The sequence below is a fragment of the Xiphophorus couchianus genome, chromosome 9 (assembly GCF_001444195.1).
Source record: "Xiphophorus couchianus chromosome 9, X_couchianus-1.0, whole genome shotgun sequence".
Taxonomy (NCBI): Eukaryota; Metazoa; Chordata; class Actinopteri; order Cyprinodontiformes; family Poeciliidae; genus Xiphophorus; species Xiphophorus couchianus.
This window is the reverse complement of record NC_040236.1, coordinates 3,311,484-3,330,960: the sequence shown is the minus strand read 5'-3', so window position 1 is coordinate 3,330,960 and position 19,477 is coordinate 3,311,484. Positions and strand designations below refer to the sequence as shown.

At 38.9% G+C, this 19,477-nt stretch overlaps 1 protein-coding gene across 1 annotated transcript; it reads right to left on the bottom strand.

Annotated features, from left to right (window-relative positions):
* Positions 1 to 3,712: 3,712 nt before the first annotated feature.
* usp42 (ubiquitin specific peptidase 42) lies at positions 3,713 to 19,342 on the bottom strand. The gene is made up of 18 exons (XM_028027432.1): positions 19,025 to 19,342; positions 16,332 to 16,578; positions 15,633 to 15,839; positions 15,407 to 15,517; positions 14,997 to 15,096; positions 13,567 to 13,634; positions 13,392 to 13,462; positions 13,199 to 13,281; positions 12,991 to 13,102; positions 12,487 to 12,627; positions 12,184 to 12,284; positions 11,029 to 11,194; positions 10,295 to 10,930; positions 10,126 to 10,202; positions 7,810 to 8,862; positions 5,490 to 5,785; positions 5,349 to 5,406; positions 3,713 to 5,258 (listed from the first exon to the last, which is right to left on the bottom strand). The coding sequence occupies exons 2-17, from the start codon at positions 16,567 to 16,569 to the stop codon at positions 5,351 to 5,353; spliced, it is 3,516 nt and encodes a 1,171-aa protein (XP_027883233.1). The 5' UTR covers positions 16,570 to 16,578; positions 19,025 to 19,342; the 3' UTR covers positions 3,713 to 5,258; positions 5,349 to 5,350.
* Between the last annotated feature and the right edge of the window lie 135 nt (positions 19,343 to 19,477).

Below are 19,477 nucleotides of genomic sequence, written 5' to 3'. Positions count from 1 at the left end.
AGCAGGTGACTGAGCATCTGTAGTTTCTCCTGCAGTCTCACACATAACTAAAGTCACACTCACTCCTCTGAGAGTTTATTCTGAGAAGTAAAATAATTATATAAATAAAAAACTATTAAAATCGTTGAAGTTTTTTTGTCTGCTCACAGATAAAAGGCTTCCTTTCCATCAGATTAGATTTTAAAAACGTTCCTTCATGTGTTCAGTAATCCAGTTGAGGTCTAGCGAATCTGTCAGGAAAATATTCTGTACATCCGTTTTGTTTGTGTCATTGCTGTGTTCTTGGAAGAGTCAACTCCACTGACCGTCATGTCCACCCACAGGTCGGAGAATTCTTTGCAGATTTATGACTAAACTGCTTTGAAAAGATGCTGAAGAGCCTTCAGGTTACAGACTCTCTAAAAATGTTAGCTCTTTACCAGGAAACTGACTGCAATCCCATAACTGGCAAAAATGACAAACATGTTATTTACTCAGAACTCTTTCCTGTCGGTCCTCTCCTCGATGCCCCCAAAAAGCCGACACTCAGCTGACCTCAGAGGATCATTTCTGCAGGTAAGAAGAGCAAATTATTGCAGATTTGATCTTCCACCAAAGTATTTCTGATTCTTTTTCACAGCAGTGTTACATCAACCCCTCAAACATTTACCTTTTATATTATATAGTGGTGACATACTGTCAGGTTTGCATTAGTTAGTAAAGTTCAAACATGTTCTGCTTCAATGTTCAAGTTCACTATAGATGGTATTTATTGAGGTTTGAAGCTCCTACATCAGTCTGAGAAATAACTTCTGTGTTTAGACCTGATTCATCTGAACCACGTCCCACATAACCTATTTTTGGTCGATTGAAAACTAGCCAGAGGCTAAAATGTGACATTTACATGCAAATATTTATTCATTTGCTCTGTTCCTAATGTACATCATTTGATCCGAGTGGGGAAAGAAAAACATGATGAGGATTTGAACGTTTCAGATCCAGCTTCACCATCACAGCCTCCAGGCTCAGAGTCACAGAGAGACTCCCTCACTGGGTCCGGAGTTTCAGCTTCCTGATAAAAGTGCCTCACTGCTCACGCAGCTTCCACTGGACCGTCACTCGGCTCGGCAGACAGGGAGGAAAATCCTTCTGGTTCCACCTGAAACATTGCAGCTGCAGAGGCCCGTTCTGGTGGTTTCTCTCTCTGGTTTCAGAATGAACATGAACATTTATCAATACCAAATGTGTCAGAGCAATCAGAATAAGAGTAGAGACACGAATAGCCTAGTCAAACACTAGATAATATTTTGGCCTGTTGTGCCTTGTGGTATCTTTGACATGAACGGCTTTTTATCCACCAACTTCAGAAGATATTCCATATTCTTGACTGATCTACTGGAATAAAAAAACATATCTATGGCATATATCTCTAATTTGATAATTTAGTCTTCTGCACTGTTAAAATTTCTTAATCTAAAAAAAAAAAAAAATCAGAGCAACTAAACTCTGCCTTATATTAAAGAACTGAATGTTTCATATGATCCTAACAGAGCATTAATGCTCTCAGGATGAAGGTTTACAAATGGTTTATGGTTTTTAAAAAGTAGAATGGGGTTTTCCACTTCCTGTCCATGAGGTACACCCCTGTCTACGTTTGAGACTGAGGAAAGTGTTTTGATGCAGCTGGGGCTCGGAGTGGCTCCAGGTATCCTGAACTAGCCTTACAGTTGTGTTGCTGCAGGTTTAGGTCACCACTATTCTGCATTTATGGCTTTTTGTTGCCATCAACTATTCTTTGCCGTTTTATCTCTGTAGAGCAGGCATGTCCAAAGTCCGGCCCGAGGGCCAATCACGGCCCGCGGTCAGATTTCATACGGCCCGCAGCTTCGGTCTTATAATGTATTATTTATGGCCCGCCTCCACTGTCAAACAGAATAAATAAATCATAAAACTTGAAACTGTAATTCCTCCTTTCACCAAATGGTGGCAGCACCACTTTAATACTATCAGTCTCTGCCTCCGTGCAGCGAACCGCTCTCCGTTCATTTCTGCCACTGCAAAGAAAACAAGTTTACAGTGAGGGCCGCCGCTTTCAAGAGAGACGGGAATTATAACACTTCTTCACTGAAAATCAAGGCAATTGTGCTTGTCTAATTTGTGAGACGGTTGCCTTGTTTAAGGATTTCAACGTAAAGAGACACTACCAGACTAAACATGCTAACACATACAACAAGCTAACAGGAAGTGACCGTGCTGAAAAAGTGAAGCAGCTCCAAGCTGCACTGGCATCACAACAGCGATTCTTCACGCGGGCCTGTGAGTCAAAAGAAAATACCAAAAAAGCAAGATACGAAGTGGCCATGTTAATAGCTAAACATGGCAAACCTTTTACTGAAGGTACATTTATCAAAGACTGTGTTATGAAAATGGTGGAGAACATTTTGCCCTGAGAAGAAGCAAGAATTTGAGAAAAATGTTTGCCTGGCACGTAACAGTGTGGCACTGAGAGTTGAGGACATGAAACTGAATGTTTTGAACGGCAACGTCTGTCACTATCAGCAGTGAAAAGCCAAAAGAACATTTATGTACCTGGATTTATGGCACTTATTTTTATTAAACTCTTGAGTAAGATTTGGTTATTACTGTTGATGTTATGAACCTGTAGATGTGATACAAACTAAACTTTCTGAAAGATATTGTAAATGACAAGAGCAAAATTCACTTGTTTTAAGATTTAATAATAACAGACAACTTTGCATTACTTATAACTCCTGTTTAAAATGTTCTTGAGGCAAAGATATTTTTAAACTCATGTAAATTTAAGGTATTTCATACAGTTTGTTCAATGTTATCTGACTCTCCAGATATGAATGAAAGGCAGAATTTGGGTTTTTAGAGTTGTTCTCATTTGCCTGAGTGGCTTATATTTGGTTATTTTGTCATTTGAAAAATAAAGATAATTGTGACAATGAAAATTGTTTTATAACGGTGTGTATTTGCATGAAACTTTTGTAGTTAAAAAATGTCCGAACAAACTATTGGCCCCCGGGCATCTTCACTTTATCAAATCTGGCCCTCTTTGCAAAATGTTTGGACACCCCTGCTGTAGAGGGAAGAGCTGGTTCCACTTTCCTCCTAACACCTCAATGCAGTGAGCTGGGTTTCCTCTCCAAGCCTTTCACTGTAGAACAGGTTTATCATGAACTGAATCTGACTGGATTCCATTCCAGCTGGACTGAACCAGCATGGTTTAAAACTCCACTTGGACGGACTGGGGTTTGATTACAAAATAATGTCCTGTAAAGTGTTTAGATACGTCACTTGTGATATGAAGACATATAATCTGCAGTGAGGTTTTTTTTAAATAGTTACTTTGTATTGAAGATCCATATTTGCAATCGAAGTTCATTTGTTTTATTTATTGTCTTTTTGTTTCACAAAAGAGGCAGCCCCTCCCCCCACTTGCATTTAGTGTGTATGCAATATAATGTACAGTTTTGTTATCATTATGGTCATGTAGTATTAATCATGGCTTTAGCCATTACCACTTCAATATTTTAGCTTAATGTGTTATAATAAAGGGACTGTATGATGCTCTTAGTAGAGCATAAGCCTCATTACACCGTTTTTACTGAGCAGAGACAAAATAAAAACAAAAACTGCCAAAACCTAACTAGTGCAGAAGTTACATTTAACTTGGTTATAGGTTTGTTGGGGAAATGGTGCAAAGTACTTTGATCTACAATTTAATAAAAAAATGGACGTGCTCATACAACTTTTGTGTGCATGTGAATTCAGTGAAAAAGTTTGACTCACCAAACATAACCAGTCTTTGGTTGTTTCATATATGGAAATAATACATGTGTGACTCAAGCTGACCAAGAGGAGATAAACAGCTTGTGTGTTATTTGACCAAACCTGAATATAGTGGACGTGTGGGAAGTTTACCGTCTACATTTAAATGGAACGAGAAAATATGTTTGTTCAACAAGAAGGCTTCGGTACAATCAATCAATTCTCTATAATACAAAAGGTAAATAAATCCAACATATCAATCAACGTTTGTCATTCAACACAGCTTGTAAACAAAGTCCAAAGACAGAAATTACAATTTCTGACATTAACAAATGTATTTAAGGCTTTTACCTTACACAATGTATAAATTCAGACATGCTAAAATAAAAAGGTATAACAGCAGTTTCCTCAACTTCTTCCTAAAGTTGAAAAACAAAGAAAGAAATATCCTCCCCTTACCCCATCCTCACAATCCCACCCCCAAAATCTAACCACATCCATTAGTGACTTGTGTCCAGAGAATATGGTCAAAAATCAACACAAATCCTTCTACAGACAAAGCAAGAGGATCCTGATACAGGCTTTTTACTTATAAAAATAACTGATAGTACAGTTCAAAACTCAACTTCACAGTATATTTCATGATGCTAGAAGACACAAACTGTATTTTTATCTTTTTTCAAAACTAAACACAAATGGTCCACAGTCGTGAAAGAAAAAAAAAAATAAAACGCTTTTCTTTCTGAACACCTTAAAAAAAACAGGAGAAAGAAATGCAATTTAGAGAGAAAACTCAAACGGTTTAAAAAGGGCGTCTTAGGCGTCAAGAGGGGACATTGTTGCAAAAAAAAAAAAACAACAACAAATAAAGCAGATAAATGTCCTCAAGTCTGTCCAGGGTTAACATGGAGGTATCGCTCAACAAACCCATGTTCACACCACTGCATTCATCCGCCTCATTCAGAAACATGCCCCCCTCTGGTAGTTTGACCACAGGGTGGATTCGACAACAAAACAGGTGAGAAGTAAAAACATTGCAGCTGTGCAGATATGGTGACATCTTCAACATCTAAACATGAAGAGACTCAGTCTTTTTTACACAACACATTCTCCCTTTTGTTTCATTCTTATTTGAAGCATGTGGATAAGTGATTTCTGTTCCAAAGGGTTTGAGTCCTGAGTTCCGCTGAGCAGCAACTGAGATATTTAAGCGCCAGGCTTGGTTTGTACTCAAATAACTATATATTATCATCTTTTAGACCTAAATGTTTAACAAGTGATTTTGTTGTTTTTTAACCGTAGGAGAATAATCGTAGTTAAAGGAACACTGTTAAAATTTGTACTTTTGCACATTTAAAACAATAGTACTGTTTAAAAAAAAACAAAAACAAAACTGATTTATTCCCAGTGAAGAAGCACCACTTCAAATAGTTTTGTGATATCATTCCTCTGCTGTTGTCAAATGTTGCAGGTGGGTGAGGGGTCTGTAAGGAGAAACAAACACGGAGTTGTTACATTGACTGAGCGTCTGAGCTGAGCTCCAGGTGGAATCTTTACAGCGGGTTGGTACTCACAGTCACTGCTTGAGGCCACTGGAGCATCCGTGGAAGTCACCATTGGTTCGACCATTTCCTGAGAAACAGGACAACCTCTCAAGTCTAACTGTGACACGAAACATGTTTAACTTCAGTGAGCAGCTGTGAATGTGGCAGTACCTGTGTGTCCGTTGAGATGTTGGTGAGCTGAATGGTTTGAGAGAGCGTTGTGGTGAGGTGGGAGAGGCTGGTCCCTGCTGCCATCGCTGCAGTCTGTGCGCTGACGTTTCTCCGGTAAAAAGTCTTTGTCATACCTGGAGTCCTTGGTGTCAGAGTGATGGCGCTTCCGGTTCTCTCTTTCTTTGCTGCTTCTGTTGGCGTGGCCCCGTCCGGAATCGGAGTCGCTGTCCCTGTGCCGCCTCTTCTTCTTTTTCTTCTTCCTGCTCTCGGTGGCTCTGTCTGAATCCGGGTCAGAGCTTCAAGTAGAGACAAACAAAACTAAACTGAATAACCCATTCGACAATCCAAGAGTCAGTCATTTTGTATGGCACCCTCCCAAAAACAGGGGTGGAAATTAGCCCCCGCCACTGGCCAAACGCGGGTAAAAGTATGAGGTGGCGTGTAAATTGGAGCTAACGCGAGAGGGCAGGAGGTGATGTGAAATACAGTAGTTTCCCAGACAAAACGGGAGACTTGACAGGTATGGAGATAACACAGGAACCATGACGGCCCGTGGAATTAATAATGAACACATGAAAACGTATCAAGTAAGGAACAACAAATAGAACAGTTAGAAAACAGCTTTTGATACCATTTATGTTTAAAAATTACTAGACATATCTTCAGTAAATACTATCTCGGGGAGTTGTATCCAAAATGTGGAAATGTTCAAAATAGGAAACGATCGCAAGAATGTTAGGGTTGTGCAGCTGAAGTTTGCTGTTAGTAATTACTTCAAGTGAACGTATTGCACTACACCTCTGTTAAGGTATCCATGCTTTATGTTAAATTAGTTTGTATTTTATATATGTATGGTAAACTTATTTTGAGTAAATTGGTTTTCATAGAGTTAAGAATAAATTATGTATTTTATGTCATTACTGGTGGGGTTTGTAATTGAAAGAAAAAAAAACAAAACAGTGGCCGGTAAAAAATCTTTTTTAATTTCTATCCCTGCCCAAAAACAGCACCATATTTTTTCTCCCCAGCTGTTTGGAGGAAAGAAAAACGTTACTGTGCTGCTCAGCTGGAAGAATGTAACTGCTCCTCTAATGCTTGCAAGAAGAAAAGAAAATCTCCCATACTACAACTATTCCTGCTCACAAAATCCATGAGCTGTCAGTGTGGAAACATAAGGAGCGCCATCTATCACTCTTAATAAGGTAATGCAGTTTAAATAAGGCCCATATGCAAAGTCAGCAAACAAAAGCTGTGACTCTGTTACAATAAAAAGCCAAAATACACAAACGTTTGATCATTTGCACAATTAACAATTATTACTACTAAAAGTAGATTTTTTTCCTAGATTTTCAATATACATAACAAATACACATTAAAAATAACATGAACAAGTCTAGTCAGAGCGTTTTTAGTTATTTACAGATTCAGAATGTGTAGATTCGATGCTTTCCAGTGCTGTCAAACTATGGCTGAAACAATTCCTTGAGTGATTCGAGATCTTGATTATTAAAATTCTTTGGGGCAAATTAGCTACCTTGAAGGTTCGTTAAATTATGTTTTACTATTTATCGCACTGTGTTCCAACCGGGTGATTATTTATGTTGTACAATGCTTTCACTCCCACCTGTGAGTTGTTGACGGCTGACAAGTGCTAGCAACATAAAGTCCAGTTTTCAAGTGGGTTGACTAATGTGTTGGAGATGTTCATGAGTCATGTGTTTACTTCAAACTTGCAACTTATTGGGTGAATCCAAAACAAAAGCGCGTGTTTAGCCAATAAAGCCCAGTATGTTGATCAGCTATGAGTTTACTCTGACACAGCTCAAATTTACTCTGTAAATAAGCTGAATTCAAACATTATGTTTACGATTTGTAAACCTCTGAAATTGCTATTTAAAGCATGGATTGGTTTCTTCATCACTTGAACTAGCTTTGCAAAAAAACAGAAATTGGTGGATGTTATTCTTTATTCTCCAGTTCCTCTTTTGACTTGTTTATACATTTGCAGTGGCGCTTCACATATTACTTGGGCTGCATGATAATTGGAAAATGTAACTGTGATTTTATAGGTGAATATTGTGAGGTGTGGAAGTTGTGAAAGTTTAACCTTTCTGTGTTGTCGGGTTGATCTGTTCTGACCCACTCTACAGAACAAGTCTACAACAGCCTGACCTAAAAGCCTGAGTGTCCTAGAACGTTTTGACTCAGCTACATTGAGCCATCTAAACATTTCAAAGACATTTATAAGACACTTGAGTCCTAACATTAGGCAGCACCATGCTGTTGCTAGGGGACAAACCTTGATTTGAGCAGGTCTTACCTGCTCTCGTGGTGCATGTCTTTATCTTTTGACTTCTTTTTCTTCTTGCTTTTTTTGTGTTTTTTGGAGCGGCGGCCCTCTGAGCTGTCCTCTCTCTCCTTTCTTAGATGAGCAGCTGGCCTCTTGTCACTCGGCTCCTCCCTCTTAAGAGTGGAGTTAAAATTACAGAGGCGGTCCCAGGGGGGGGAAACCTTGGACTTGTTTATTTCTAGAGCAGTAGCAGCTGGGGAGGAACTCCTTTCTTCCCTATCCCACCCATTCCTTTTGTCCTTCATTGCCCAGGATTCCCGACTGTCCTTTTGCGACCGCCAGTAGCTGTGACACTCTTGAGGTTGTGGGTATCCCCTCCTCTCATGGCTCCCATCATACTTGTGGTAGTAATGGCTGGAATGGTACGAGCGCCGGTCACGATCGTGCTCCCAGGAGTGCGAGCCGAGTCGTTCCTTGCGGCGGTCGAAGTCCCAGTAGCTCCGTTCGGGAGGAAATCGATCCCTGTAGGAGCGATGGTGATCCCGGTAGTCTCGCCTATACCGATGGCGATCGCTGTAACTTTCTCGTGGTGGACTTCTGTCCCTGTAGTGTTTGTCTCTGTCTTTGCTATAGTCAGAGTAGAATCTGTCTCTGTCCCTGTCATGGGAGGACTGCCTTTCATGGCCTCTAGAACCGGGCTTGGACTGGCTCTGCCCCTTGTTCTCCGTACCACCGTCTGTCCGTGCTGATGGGCCGTTGGTCTGCGAGGAATCCTTAACTTCTTCCTCGGATTTGCTAATATTCTGAGCAGCTGTAGAGATCCCATTAACACTTTGACAGCAGACTGGCTCTGAGGGGAAGGCTGACAGGTCTCTGGGTGCAACAGCGTGCGTCTTGGAAGTAGTAGCTGAAGGTGAGGAGCTAACAGGAGAGGATGAGGTGTGGTGAGGAGGAGGAAGAGGTTCAGGCAGCGTTTTAGCCCTTTCATCAACAGCAGCAGAGAGGGGCTCTCTTTCATTAGCAGCAGGAGGAACGCTCTGAGCTGAACAGGTCTGCGATGAGGCCAGGTCAACCAGCTCTTTGCTGGGAACACAAAGAACAGAACTGTTTGAGATAAGTTTCATGGTTCACAGAGTATCTGTAGTAGGGATGTACCGATGCACTTTGTTCACTTCCATTACCAATACAGATATCTAAGGTTTAGTATTGGTAGATAGTTTTTTTTTTTGTTTTGGACAAGAGTTTCTTTTTTGGATAATGTGTAGTTACTTAGTTTCCATGAGGGAACAATAAAGTATTTTTGAATTTAAATTTCAAATAATAAATCATGACGTTGCTCGGGGGACAAAACATAGAATTAGACTGAATAGATGTGTTAATAGATCAGGGAGATTGCAAAGATTTAGGGGATAAAAAATCAGTTGAAAAAAATAAGGCAATTATTAATTGCAGCATCTTGCAAGAGCATTCAAATTAATATATATTTTGTGAGTTTATGTGACAAACCATGTTGGGTTTGTATTTGGTCCCATTTACTCCATCCCATATTGTCTAAATAAAGTGAGCTTGCCTTCCGTCAGAGGTCACCTGATCAGAAAGGAGAGTCCCATCATGTTTAGTCTCAGTATTAACACTGAATTCTTTACTGACATAAAAATATAACAAAATGTTGTCAAATGTGCAAAGCTGGAAAAGAAATGCCCCGTAAGTTATGCAGATGGAATTGTAGCAAATGGCTGCTCTTCCATTTGCTACAATTGAATTTTTATCACAATTCATTTACCCGAGTATCGACTCAAGAATGCTGAATGAATATGCACAGCACACTTTTCAGATGTTTGAACAAATGCTGAAAGTTATTTATTTTATATTAGAAATATCTAATCACGTATCCTTATTTTAAAAAAAGCTTTTCCCATACTTCAAGCTTGAGACAAAGTTAATTATATTATAAAAGGCTGTTTACTAAATGCCTACATTTAAGTTTGCTTGGTAATAAAAAAAGCTAGTGAAAGGTGTTATTTTTCATTTGCTTTTGTAGATTAAAAAAACATTTAATAGATCAAATGTTTCCTTATTAAAAACAGGAACTACTGACTAGCAATCTCTCTTTTACATATTTCTTTTACTGACTTCTACAGAACAGGACAATTTTACATTTGATTATGGACTTGATCTGCAGAATAACTGATAGATCACCGATTACTAAAATAGTTATTTTCGAATAGCCCTAAAATGCTTTGAGCCTTAGGACTGTAACATGCCTATAGGTGCATAAATACTTATGCAAAGGACTTTGTTGTTATATGTTGAAATGTAAACATGAATCAGACACATTAATCTTACTTGGGTTCATTGTGGTCACTGCCAAGTCCATTGGCAACAGCATTCACAGCTGAACTGTCCTGATTATGGATGGATCCCTGAGGAGCACACAACGCCGTTACTACTGACATCACACTATTCTAGCAACAGATCCTTTGCATATTTTACAGATCACACATGCATAATTTACCTTCTCATGTGTGTTGTGTCCATTAACTTTGTGGTGCCCATTAAATTGTCCATTTTGGTTTGTTTTCGTAAATTCAGAGGTTGACCCATTCACTTCACTGCTGTTATAACAGACATCTATTTCACCATTTGTGTTTTTAGAAGAAGAGGCACACACATCTCCTGTTCCATTAGTTCCCTTCGTCTGAGGCTTGGATATGCAGCCAGCATCCTGAGTGGTACCGTTCTCCTGGTCGGATTCTTCAGAGGACTCTTGACTGTACGGCACCAGTAAAGACGACCCGTTGCCCCTGGCGGGTTGGTCGCCGTTACTGCTGGGTGTGCCGTTAAAGTGGTTTAGCTGACGCGGAACAAAGTGAACGTCTGAGGTAGACTGCGAGGAAGATAACGAGCTGGAGGAGGAGCTGCTTGCAGAGGATGGGTGGCTGTAGGCGGATGAGGAAGATGCTCGGTTCTGTTTGCCTTGTCCAATAAAAAACGAAAGCTTCTGTCGTTTCTCTTGGTCTGGGATGGATGTGGGTCGGCTGATTGAGGAAGAAGCCAGGCCGTGGCTGGGTTTGCCAACTGCACTGCTGCTGGCCTTAGAACTGCTGGGATAGTCCCTCAAAGACCCATTCCCATTAACATGGAGAGTGTTCTGAGGCACAAGGAAAACAAAGAACAAAAGAGGATCACATGCTTGAATCTTTAATAATAACTAATCCTCAAACATCAGAGGGAACTCTTTAGCCCTACCTTGGTCATGTGTGGTGGTAGTTGGGGGCCGATGAAGCCAGTGTTGCCGTGGTGAACGGCGGTGTGGATACGAGGAGTTACCACCGGCCGGGGAGACGACTGACCAGACATACCTGGGTTATGGCTCACGTTGCTGAATTCCCCAGTTTTCTTCACATTACACGACCTGACAACAACAAAATGCAAGCCAATATTTTATTCATCATGTTTGAATTTTTTTTTAAAAGTTGCATCTGAAATATCTTTTATTACTAAACTATAATATTACAATAGCAATAAAAGAACAAAGTAAAAAATGTCAGAATCCTTAGATAATTTTACACAAATATCCACTTTGGTTACTTATAATATCTCACTGATAGAAGATATGGTAAAACTCTTTATGTGCCTCTCAACCTGCCTGCTTGGTGATGTGCTGAACCCTAAATATAATTTTATTGTCTTGTAAATCTTTTGTAGATTATGTCAATATCTACATTTATTGACCCTTAAATAGACAGGACAAACTCATAAATAATATATTATGTTAATAACTACAAGTCATTTTAAAGTTACAGTCTGCATTATAAAATTTGAAGTAAACGGATTCTTTTAGAGGTGCACTTATCACAGCACCCAGTCCTGTCCTATTCCTGTTCATTTCCAGTTCAACATTATATTTGACAATCAAATTATTAGCTAATTAAAACAATTTTATGATCTTTTGGAGGGAGGCCCACCTCATCTTCTAACTTACTTACAGACTTATTGATTCAGTGAAATAACTTTCCATTTAAATCTGCCAGGAATGTGGATAAATTGGGGATTAACAGTGTTAGATGTGAGCAGAAAATGCTGGTCATACATCACTTCTTTAGAGAACAAACACTTTGAGCAGCAATGAACTGAAACCAAATCTCACAAGCATCATTGTTGCCATTTCTGAATAAACATCCTAACTGCTTCAACAGTTGGTCATTTTTAAATTGCTTCTACATATTTTAATATAAAAACACCACCTAACGTTTGTTAATATTAATATTTCCATCCCAGTTTCTTAACCTATTGGAGGGTTGGAGTCTTTTTATCACAATTCATTTTACCTACAATGAATATTCTGTTCTGTCCATTTCCTATTTGTAATGTTGGACCCTTGCTGAGTCATGGTTTACTCACTTAATGTAGAAAAGGACGTAGGCCTGTTGGTTGAGGACTGAGCGGATGTCGCTCACAGAGACAGACGAGTCGTTCATCTGGTACCACTGACCGTTGCTGGCCTGTCACAAAACACAGAGGAACACTTTGATTCCATTTCAGAAAATGAAATGAAACGTTAAAACATAATGAAAGCAGCTAAACATTCAGCACAAACAAAGCAAAGCTGAACTATGCATTTGCAGGTTGGTGCGTTTTGTGTTCTATCTCTCTGTATGTAGATGTGTGTACAAGGCCAAAGCAGCGTTCTGACAGATGATTCACCTTAATGTAGCAGAAGTAATGGCCAGCGTGGCAGCTGAAGCCGGAGTGGACCAGCACAGCGTACAGGCCGTAGATCTGAGGCTCTTCTTGAGACTGGGACATGAAGGGCCGCAGCTCCAGGTACTCTGGATATTTAACATCCTAGTAAAGACAAAAAAAACTGTTGACTTTGCTCCGTTTCGCTAATCAGGACCATCATTATTGAAAATGATGCATATTGTAGCTAACAGCAATAAAAAGCACATTATCTAGCAGGTATTTTGACAGAGCTCTGGTCCGTGAGCGTCCACAAGGGACAGGTATGCTTTTATTTACATTTCTTTATTTACAATTGATTTTTTATAATTCTCATTATCACTTTTATTTGAAAAACATGAGAATTTTTTGAGGGACTCGTTATTGCACTCTATTGTTAGTGCTGCCGATACTTTCTAATGCTATTCTTACATGAAGGTCTTAAAGGGCCGGTGCAGTATGTGATGTAATACACAGGAAGATCTGTACCTTTGTGATTTTTCCTCCAGTGAAGTTTGCAAATCGTTTTAGTGAGAGAGTGAGCACATTAGGACTGCGGTGGATTGTGAATCTCTTTGAGGCTGTAACCATTTTTTTGCACCTAAAAAAAAAAAAGAAATTTGTTTTAATTAACATATTGATGCATAAAAAGAAACATAAAAAATGAAGATCTGTGCTTAGGGGCTTGAAGAGTTACTTGGTGCACTTGTAGGCGTTTTCTCCATCCAGCTGTTCTGGTTTGACAAATTGCTCCAGAGCTTTGGAGACACTGGGTGCTGTCTACATGGAGGAAAAAAAACAAAATCAAACATTTTATAGGTTCAGTATTAAGAAACAATTAATTATTTGGATTTGTTTGTCAATGGTGACAACGGATGTGGTCAGATTACCTTAATTTCCAGCGTGATGTCCAGAAAAGGATCAAATGTATCAGAAACTGATTTGCAGTTCAGACATTTCACTGAAAAAGAAACATTAGAAAGTTAACCAAATAACAAGATTCAACAATTTTTCTGCCAAAAACAAAGAAAAAAACAGGACAACAAATCAGCATTAATATCTCACCTCTGGACCTGAGGTACCCTCCAAACACTTGATGGATGAAAGTGGTGGCCTGCGTTTGCCTGTCCAATCTGCCACACAAGAAATGAGAGAAATAATTTCATAAATGAGTCATGAATGTACTTGCATGTGGCTACAGAAGAACAGCTGCACATCTCCTGAAAATCTAACAGACAGAGATCCTTCAAATACAACCCAATACAACCCTTCTGGCACAGCAGAAAGTGAAGAGGCAGTCCATTAATGTTCTTCACCTTGTGTTGTTTGAAATATTTTGGTTTTAGGTAAATTGAAGAATTAACAAATGTCAAATGTTTTCGTGTGTCATATATAACGCGATGCAATTACCCAAAATAAACATTGACAGAAAAATAGAGCTCACGCAACAAAACCAAAAATATGATCATCATATGCCATAAATCTTAAGATTTGTAACTTTGGCAAAATAACTTTCACAAAAATAGCTTATAGATTGGGGAAATATTAATTTGTTGAACACAAAGTGTAATTTTAAATAACAGCCAACTGATTTAATATTTTTTTTGTAAGGGTGCACTGATTGCAGTTTTCTGCTCTGTCACTGATCTTTAAAATCCTGACTTGCTGATTCTGATTTTGGCCCATATCTTTTTTTTTTTTTAATAACTGATGCTGTCGGGTGTTATAAGGTTACACACCTTTAAGGATCCAATCTCACTTTATTGGAAAACACTAAACAAACATGTATCAACTGCACATGAAGTATTGCTCTCAGATAAAAATAAAAAGTTTAGAGTGTCTCTGTCCAAACGACTAAGAAAATAAAAAATTTAAAAAAACAAAAAAAACGCCCCCGTTTTTTAAGTCTGTAATTTTTCACATCTTAACTTGAACAGGTTAGAGACTAAATATCTGTTTTGAGCCTCTTACCAAAACTAAAGAGCACAGAAGTATTTATTTGTATAAAATCAAAAGGTTTGTGATTTATTGATGACTAACAAAATAACTTAAACCACTAATAAACTATCCTAAGTTTATTAGGACACTTATAAACACTTATAAAGAATTTTGTTTTTCTTGTGGTACAAAAAAAAATTGCCCAAATGCAGCAGCTTTATGACTATTTAAATATAGATAGGATTGGTTTTTACATGCAAGTATTAGTGCACCTCTAGTTATTTTGCTTTTTATAAATCAGTCAAGTCTGAGGAACAGATTCATTTTGACTGGAAAATGTACAAGTGTCCATCTGAACTCAGTACCTCAACTGCAATTGTAATTAAATGTAAGATTTTTCCATTAGTAGTAAAAAAAAATTTATGAATGGTGTCTTTGGCCAAAAACACAGACTTGATAGAGATCCTTAATTAAACAGAACTCTGTGGTCCACCGCGGGGTAAAAATACCACCCTTAAAAAAATGCTGTAATTAGCCACAAGTGTAATCACACTCACTTGGTTCCAGGTAAGCAGGACTTTTGCATAGCGTCCACTGTGTACCGCAGGAACTCATGAGCATCCTCCTGGCTTCCATAGCGGAAGTGCTTTGCAATTCCTTTTGAAGGGGGGAAGAGTACATTCATAACAAAATCATCAAAATGCAAGGAAATATCTGGCTGTGATTAAGCACAGGACTGTTCCATTGTTGCTTGTTTCATAATTGCTGTATTATGTTTTTTATCCTGTGAAGGACTTTTTATTGGTGTAGCACCTTAATGAAATGTGCTACACAAATAAACCTGGCTTGAAAACATAAGAAAAAAGTTTTTTTTTCCCCCATCTGCCAATTCTATCACAATCAGAAGATTTCCCTCCATAAATGACAAGAGGTGACAGTAGTTTTAGCACCAACACCACCTACTTACTTTTAAGCTCATTGAGGACACCGATTGGCTTAATGACATTCCCAGAGTTAGCAAAAACCTGAATGATGTGGTTTTGCATGGTGCACATCATGCAGAATCCAGGCTCATGACCTAAAAGAGAAAGATTAATACATAAAACTACATTAAAAATGCTCAAAAAAACTAAGATAACTGATTATTTTTAGGTCAATCTGTTGCAATAAAAACACCAAAAGACTGAGCCTACAGGTTTTGGAGTGCTCTCTTGACAGCATGAAGCTGGCTAGCGGTGGAGTGTAGGTGAGGCACTGCAGGGCTGAGTTGAGGAAGCATGTGTTCCCCATGTTCTGCAGGCCGGCACCAATGCGGTGAACTTGGATCCACTTCAGGCTGAGCCGCTCTGGAGGAAACAGGACCTTCTGAGGCAGCTCTATGCCATCTTCACTGCTCATCACTGGGCAAACATGACAAGAGCTACAATCACAATCAGTGCAGAAAGTTTCTTTTGTTTCTAATTTTAGCTCAACCCAGCGACTGCATCACAGGCTTAAGTTGATTGATTGTGCTCCTGCTTTTAAACTAGCTGTTATGTAACTGGATGAATGAAAGAGCTGAAGGAGAACAAAACGCCCACATGAAGCAACGCGTCACACATGAGAAAACCATAAGCAGAGTGCAGCTTTTTAATTATTCACAAGTCATAATACAACCAATTTTACTTTGTTTTGTAGAAATACCAGCATATATATTTCTGAAGTGCGTCCTGTATATTTGTGTATAAGTCAACACTGTAAATCACCATTTTTCACTAGACTAGAAAAACAAACTATTAGCTAAAGCTGGTTTGGTGTGTATTAGTCCTGTTTGATCACATGCATCAGGTAACTCGGTGTTTGCTCTTTCAGAGGTGTGTGTCACTCATGCAGGTTCAGGTGTTTCCCTGTACCTTGGTCCTTGGGGCGGTCCATAGAGGCGGGTGTGCCGTTATAGACGGCAGCACCCGGGGTCGGACCCAGGCAGCCTCCTGAAGGCTTGAGCCTAGGAGAGTCACCGGGCATGCTGGGACCCACTGCCCAGCTGCTGGAACAACTGCCGTCCATCCCCACGTCTCCACTGGTGAAGGATCGGTTAAATCCAACTGACTCGTGGTCAGATTTTTCTGACAATCTGTCAACTATGGTCATTGTTCATAGCTGCATAGACACAAACAGAATCATACAACTTTAAAAGCTGCAGACAAGACAAGAATACAGCTTTAATCTGTAGTATTTGGAAAGAAGCAACAGCAAGAATAAAGGTATCAATAACAAAACAATTTGACATTAGGCCAATAATAGGACTTAATTTTCTGTGAAAAAGATAAAGCTGTACATCTAAGCTTACAACTGTTTTGGGAGAAAAAGGACGTCAGGAACAAAAGAAGGACGTCTGGTACAACTTCCTTTGCTTTGGAACGACCAGAGGGACTAACGGCTAGCGGTGGGCATTTATTAGGATTCATTTCTTATAATAATTAGAATTTATTGTTGTCATGATGAATTCCACTTAATGTTGTTTAACCACTCGCCCTCCAAACTGTTTGGATTACTAGTTAAGCTTTTTTTTTTTTAAAAACTGTTCATTCAATAAATTTGAAAATATGACTAGATACAGTTACTGTGTGTGGTCTAGTGATACAAATCGCACTTTTCCTAAAGAAACCGATTACTAGTGGGAATGTTTTCAGGAGAAGTATTTGTGTTGCTATGATTGCTGTGCCATGCAGTTACAGCCACACATTTACCTAAAACATAGTAATAAAAAGTTCTTAATGTAATTTTTATTGTTACCACAATAATACCACAAACTATTGTGGTAAAACTTTAAATCCATAACAACCACCCCTACTAAAGACAGACATGGTGTGTCTGTATTGAAGATGAATTTGGAGAAGACATGGCAACTCTCCTGACATTTTGTGGTTTGTTACTAAGGAAATCAGTGGGTATTGTAGGCACCAGCACCGCTCGCGACCCAGTAGGGATAAACATGTAAGAAAATGGATGGATGGATTAAGCTTTGGCCAGTTACCGGTATAAACTGTAACTGGCCAAAGTGAGCTTTGGCCAGTTACTTTTGCATTTTCAGTCATACTGTTTTTAGAATTTAAATTGAGTTGAATAAGAATCCAGAAACAGACTGGAAGAGCACAAAAAAGCTTCAAATGAAATACTTTTGGTTGTTGTTTATTTTAACCCAAACAAAGCAGGAGTTCTCAATTTTGATACATTTAATGAATATTAGGAATAAAGGATTTGTCAGTATTTGACCTGCCATCCTTAGCCGATTCTCATCTATGGCCGACTGATGAGTGCGTCAATAATATGTATTTCATATGTATTTAAGACTACATATGAAAATCCCTGTACGTGGTAAAGATAAGTTAACTAATTCAACATTTTAGTAGCAGGACAAAATGTGTTGCTATTTTTTTTTTTAAAAAGCAGTAAGATTGTATAAAATTGAGATTTTTGTAGTGATAATTTGTATCGATTCACTGAAGACAATATTTATTCAGCAGTATGGTGAATCAAAACTTTGGATTAAAGAAAATGTTTTAGACAATTCAAGACTTGAACTTGGCATCACAGGAAAACAAAACTAAAAAAAAAATCACTGTAATTGTCCTGATCAGTTTGCCGCTGACATAGTACTTGCTATTTTTTCCCTTCAAAACTAAATTATGTATGACTATTTCATTTATGTATGACTAATGTGAAATAATCATACATAATCATTGAAAAAGAATGAGCAAAGTAGCGCAAAAAAATCTTTTTTTTTAATTTAGACTTTAAATAAAACAAATATTTAAAGTCTAAATTTGTTTTAGGCGTCTGTAAAAAAAAAAATCTAAAGATTTGGCGTATCAAGAAGAAAAAGTAAATATTACCTGTTAAAATTGATTAAATTTGAAACTTGTTACGGGCGCAAGGGTTCCCAACTACCCCTGGAAGTTACACAACCCAGACGGGAACATTTCCTCGTTAGCAGCACGTTAAACTGCAGCTGTTCCCTCCCACCCGCTCCAACAGACAGACTAACAGGCTAACAGACGGTAGCAAGGCCTTTAACACGCAGCGCCTTTAAAACCGAAAGAGAACACGCAGTAACGCTCAGCTCACGTAAGAGGGCTCCAGATGTGTGTACATTTTTTTGCGAACATTGGAAAAAGACGGAGTTGTGATGAATAATCTGTTGCCAAACATTATAAAGGAGGCGGAGGATAGAAACGACAGCAGCGGCACAATTCCGGCTAATGCGGCTAACGGAGCAAGCTAGCTAGCAGTCTTAGTTGATGCTAGCTGACACCGTGATGAGTCCCGTGGCTAAGAAGTAGCATGTTAAAGAGACCTTGGCGGGCATGGTTTTAAATTGTACCGACTTCCATCAGTGTGGAGATTACAAACAGGTTGTCTAGTAGGATTATTGAAGAATGGGCTCCACACCGGCGGCTGTGTGCGTTTACTGCGTTGCTCTCCGACATGACATAGAGAACCGGTGTTGGGCTACTACAGCGAATTCCAGCGGTTTGGGCCAACTAATGTACCTCTGTTATCCACCAGTTCTAACATTAGACCGTAAAAACAAATCAGCACTCACCTGGAGTCTGTTATGAACACCTTAATAGCGGTTTTAAATCCATTTCTTATTTCCAGCGGGTGTCCGCCGGTGAACAATGACGTAGCTAATTGCCCCACGGCTACATCCGGGTACCTGCCATGAAACGACGTCTGTGATAGGTCCATCCGACACATATCCGTGAAGAACGTGTTTCGGAAATATCCGACGCATGTTCTTAACTCTGACCTTATTGTGCCTTTTCCACTACAGTGACAATCTAGCAAGCACTACAAACACGAATATTTCAGCACAAATACGATGAAATGATATTTTCCGAAAACTTTTGTGGTCAGAGCGAATCGCATTACATGTAGCCTGTACAAAACCATCTTTTAAAAACTGAGATTGAATAAATACATTGAATTGAATAAACTTGCGATAAGAGCATAAAAAGATGTTAGAAAAAAAATCAAAGTACTTTTACATTGTACG

Bases quoted from the DNA above. Each gene is read 5' to 3' on its own strand.
- usp42 (XM_028027432.1), bottom strand. From the start codon at position 16,569: ATGACCATAGTTGACAGATTGTCAGAAAAATCTGACCACGAGTCAGTT. The intron at 12,628-12,990 runs GTACAGATCTTC...TGTCTTTACTAG, and splicing joins CTGGAGGAAAAATCACAAAG to GATGTTAAATATCCAGAGTA. The intron at 10,931-11,028 runs GTAGGGCTAAAG...CTTGTGCCTCAG, and splicing joins TACCACCACACATGACCAAG to AACACTCTCCATGTTAATGG.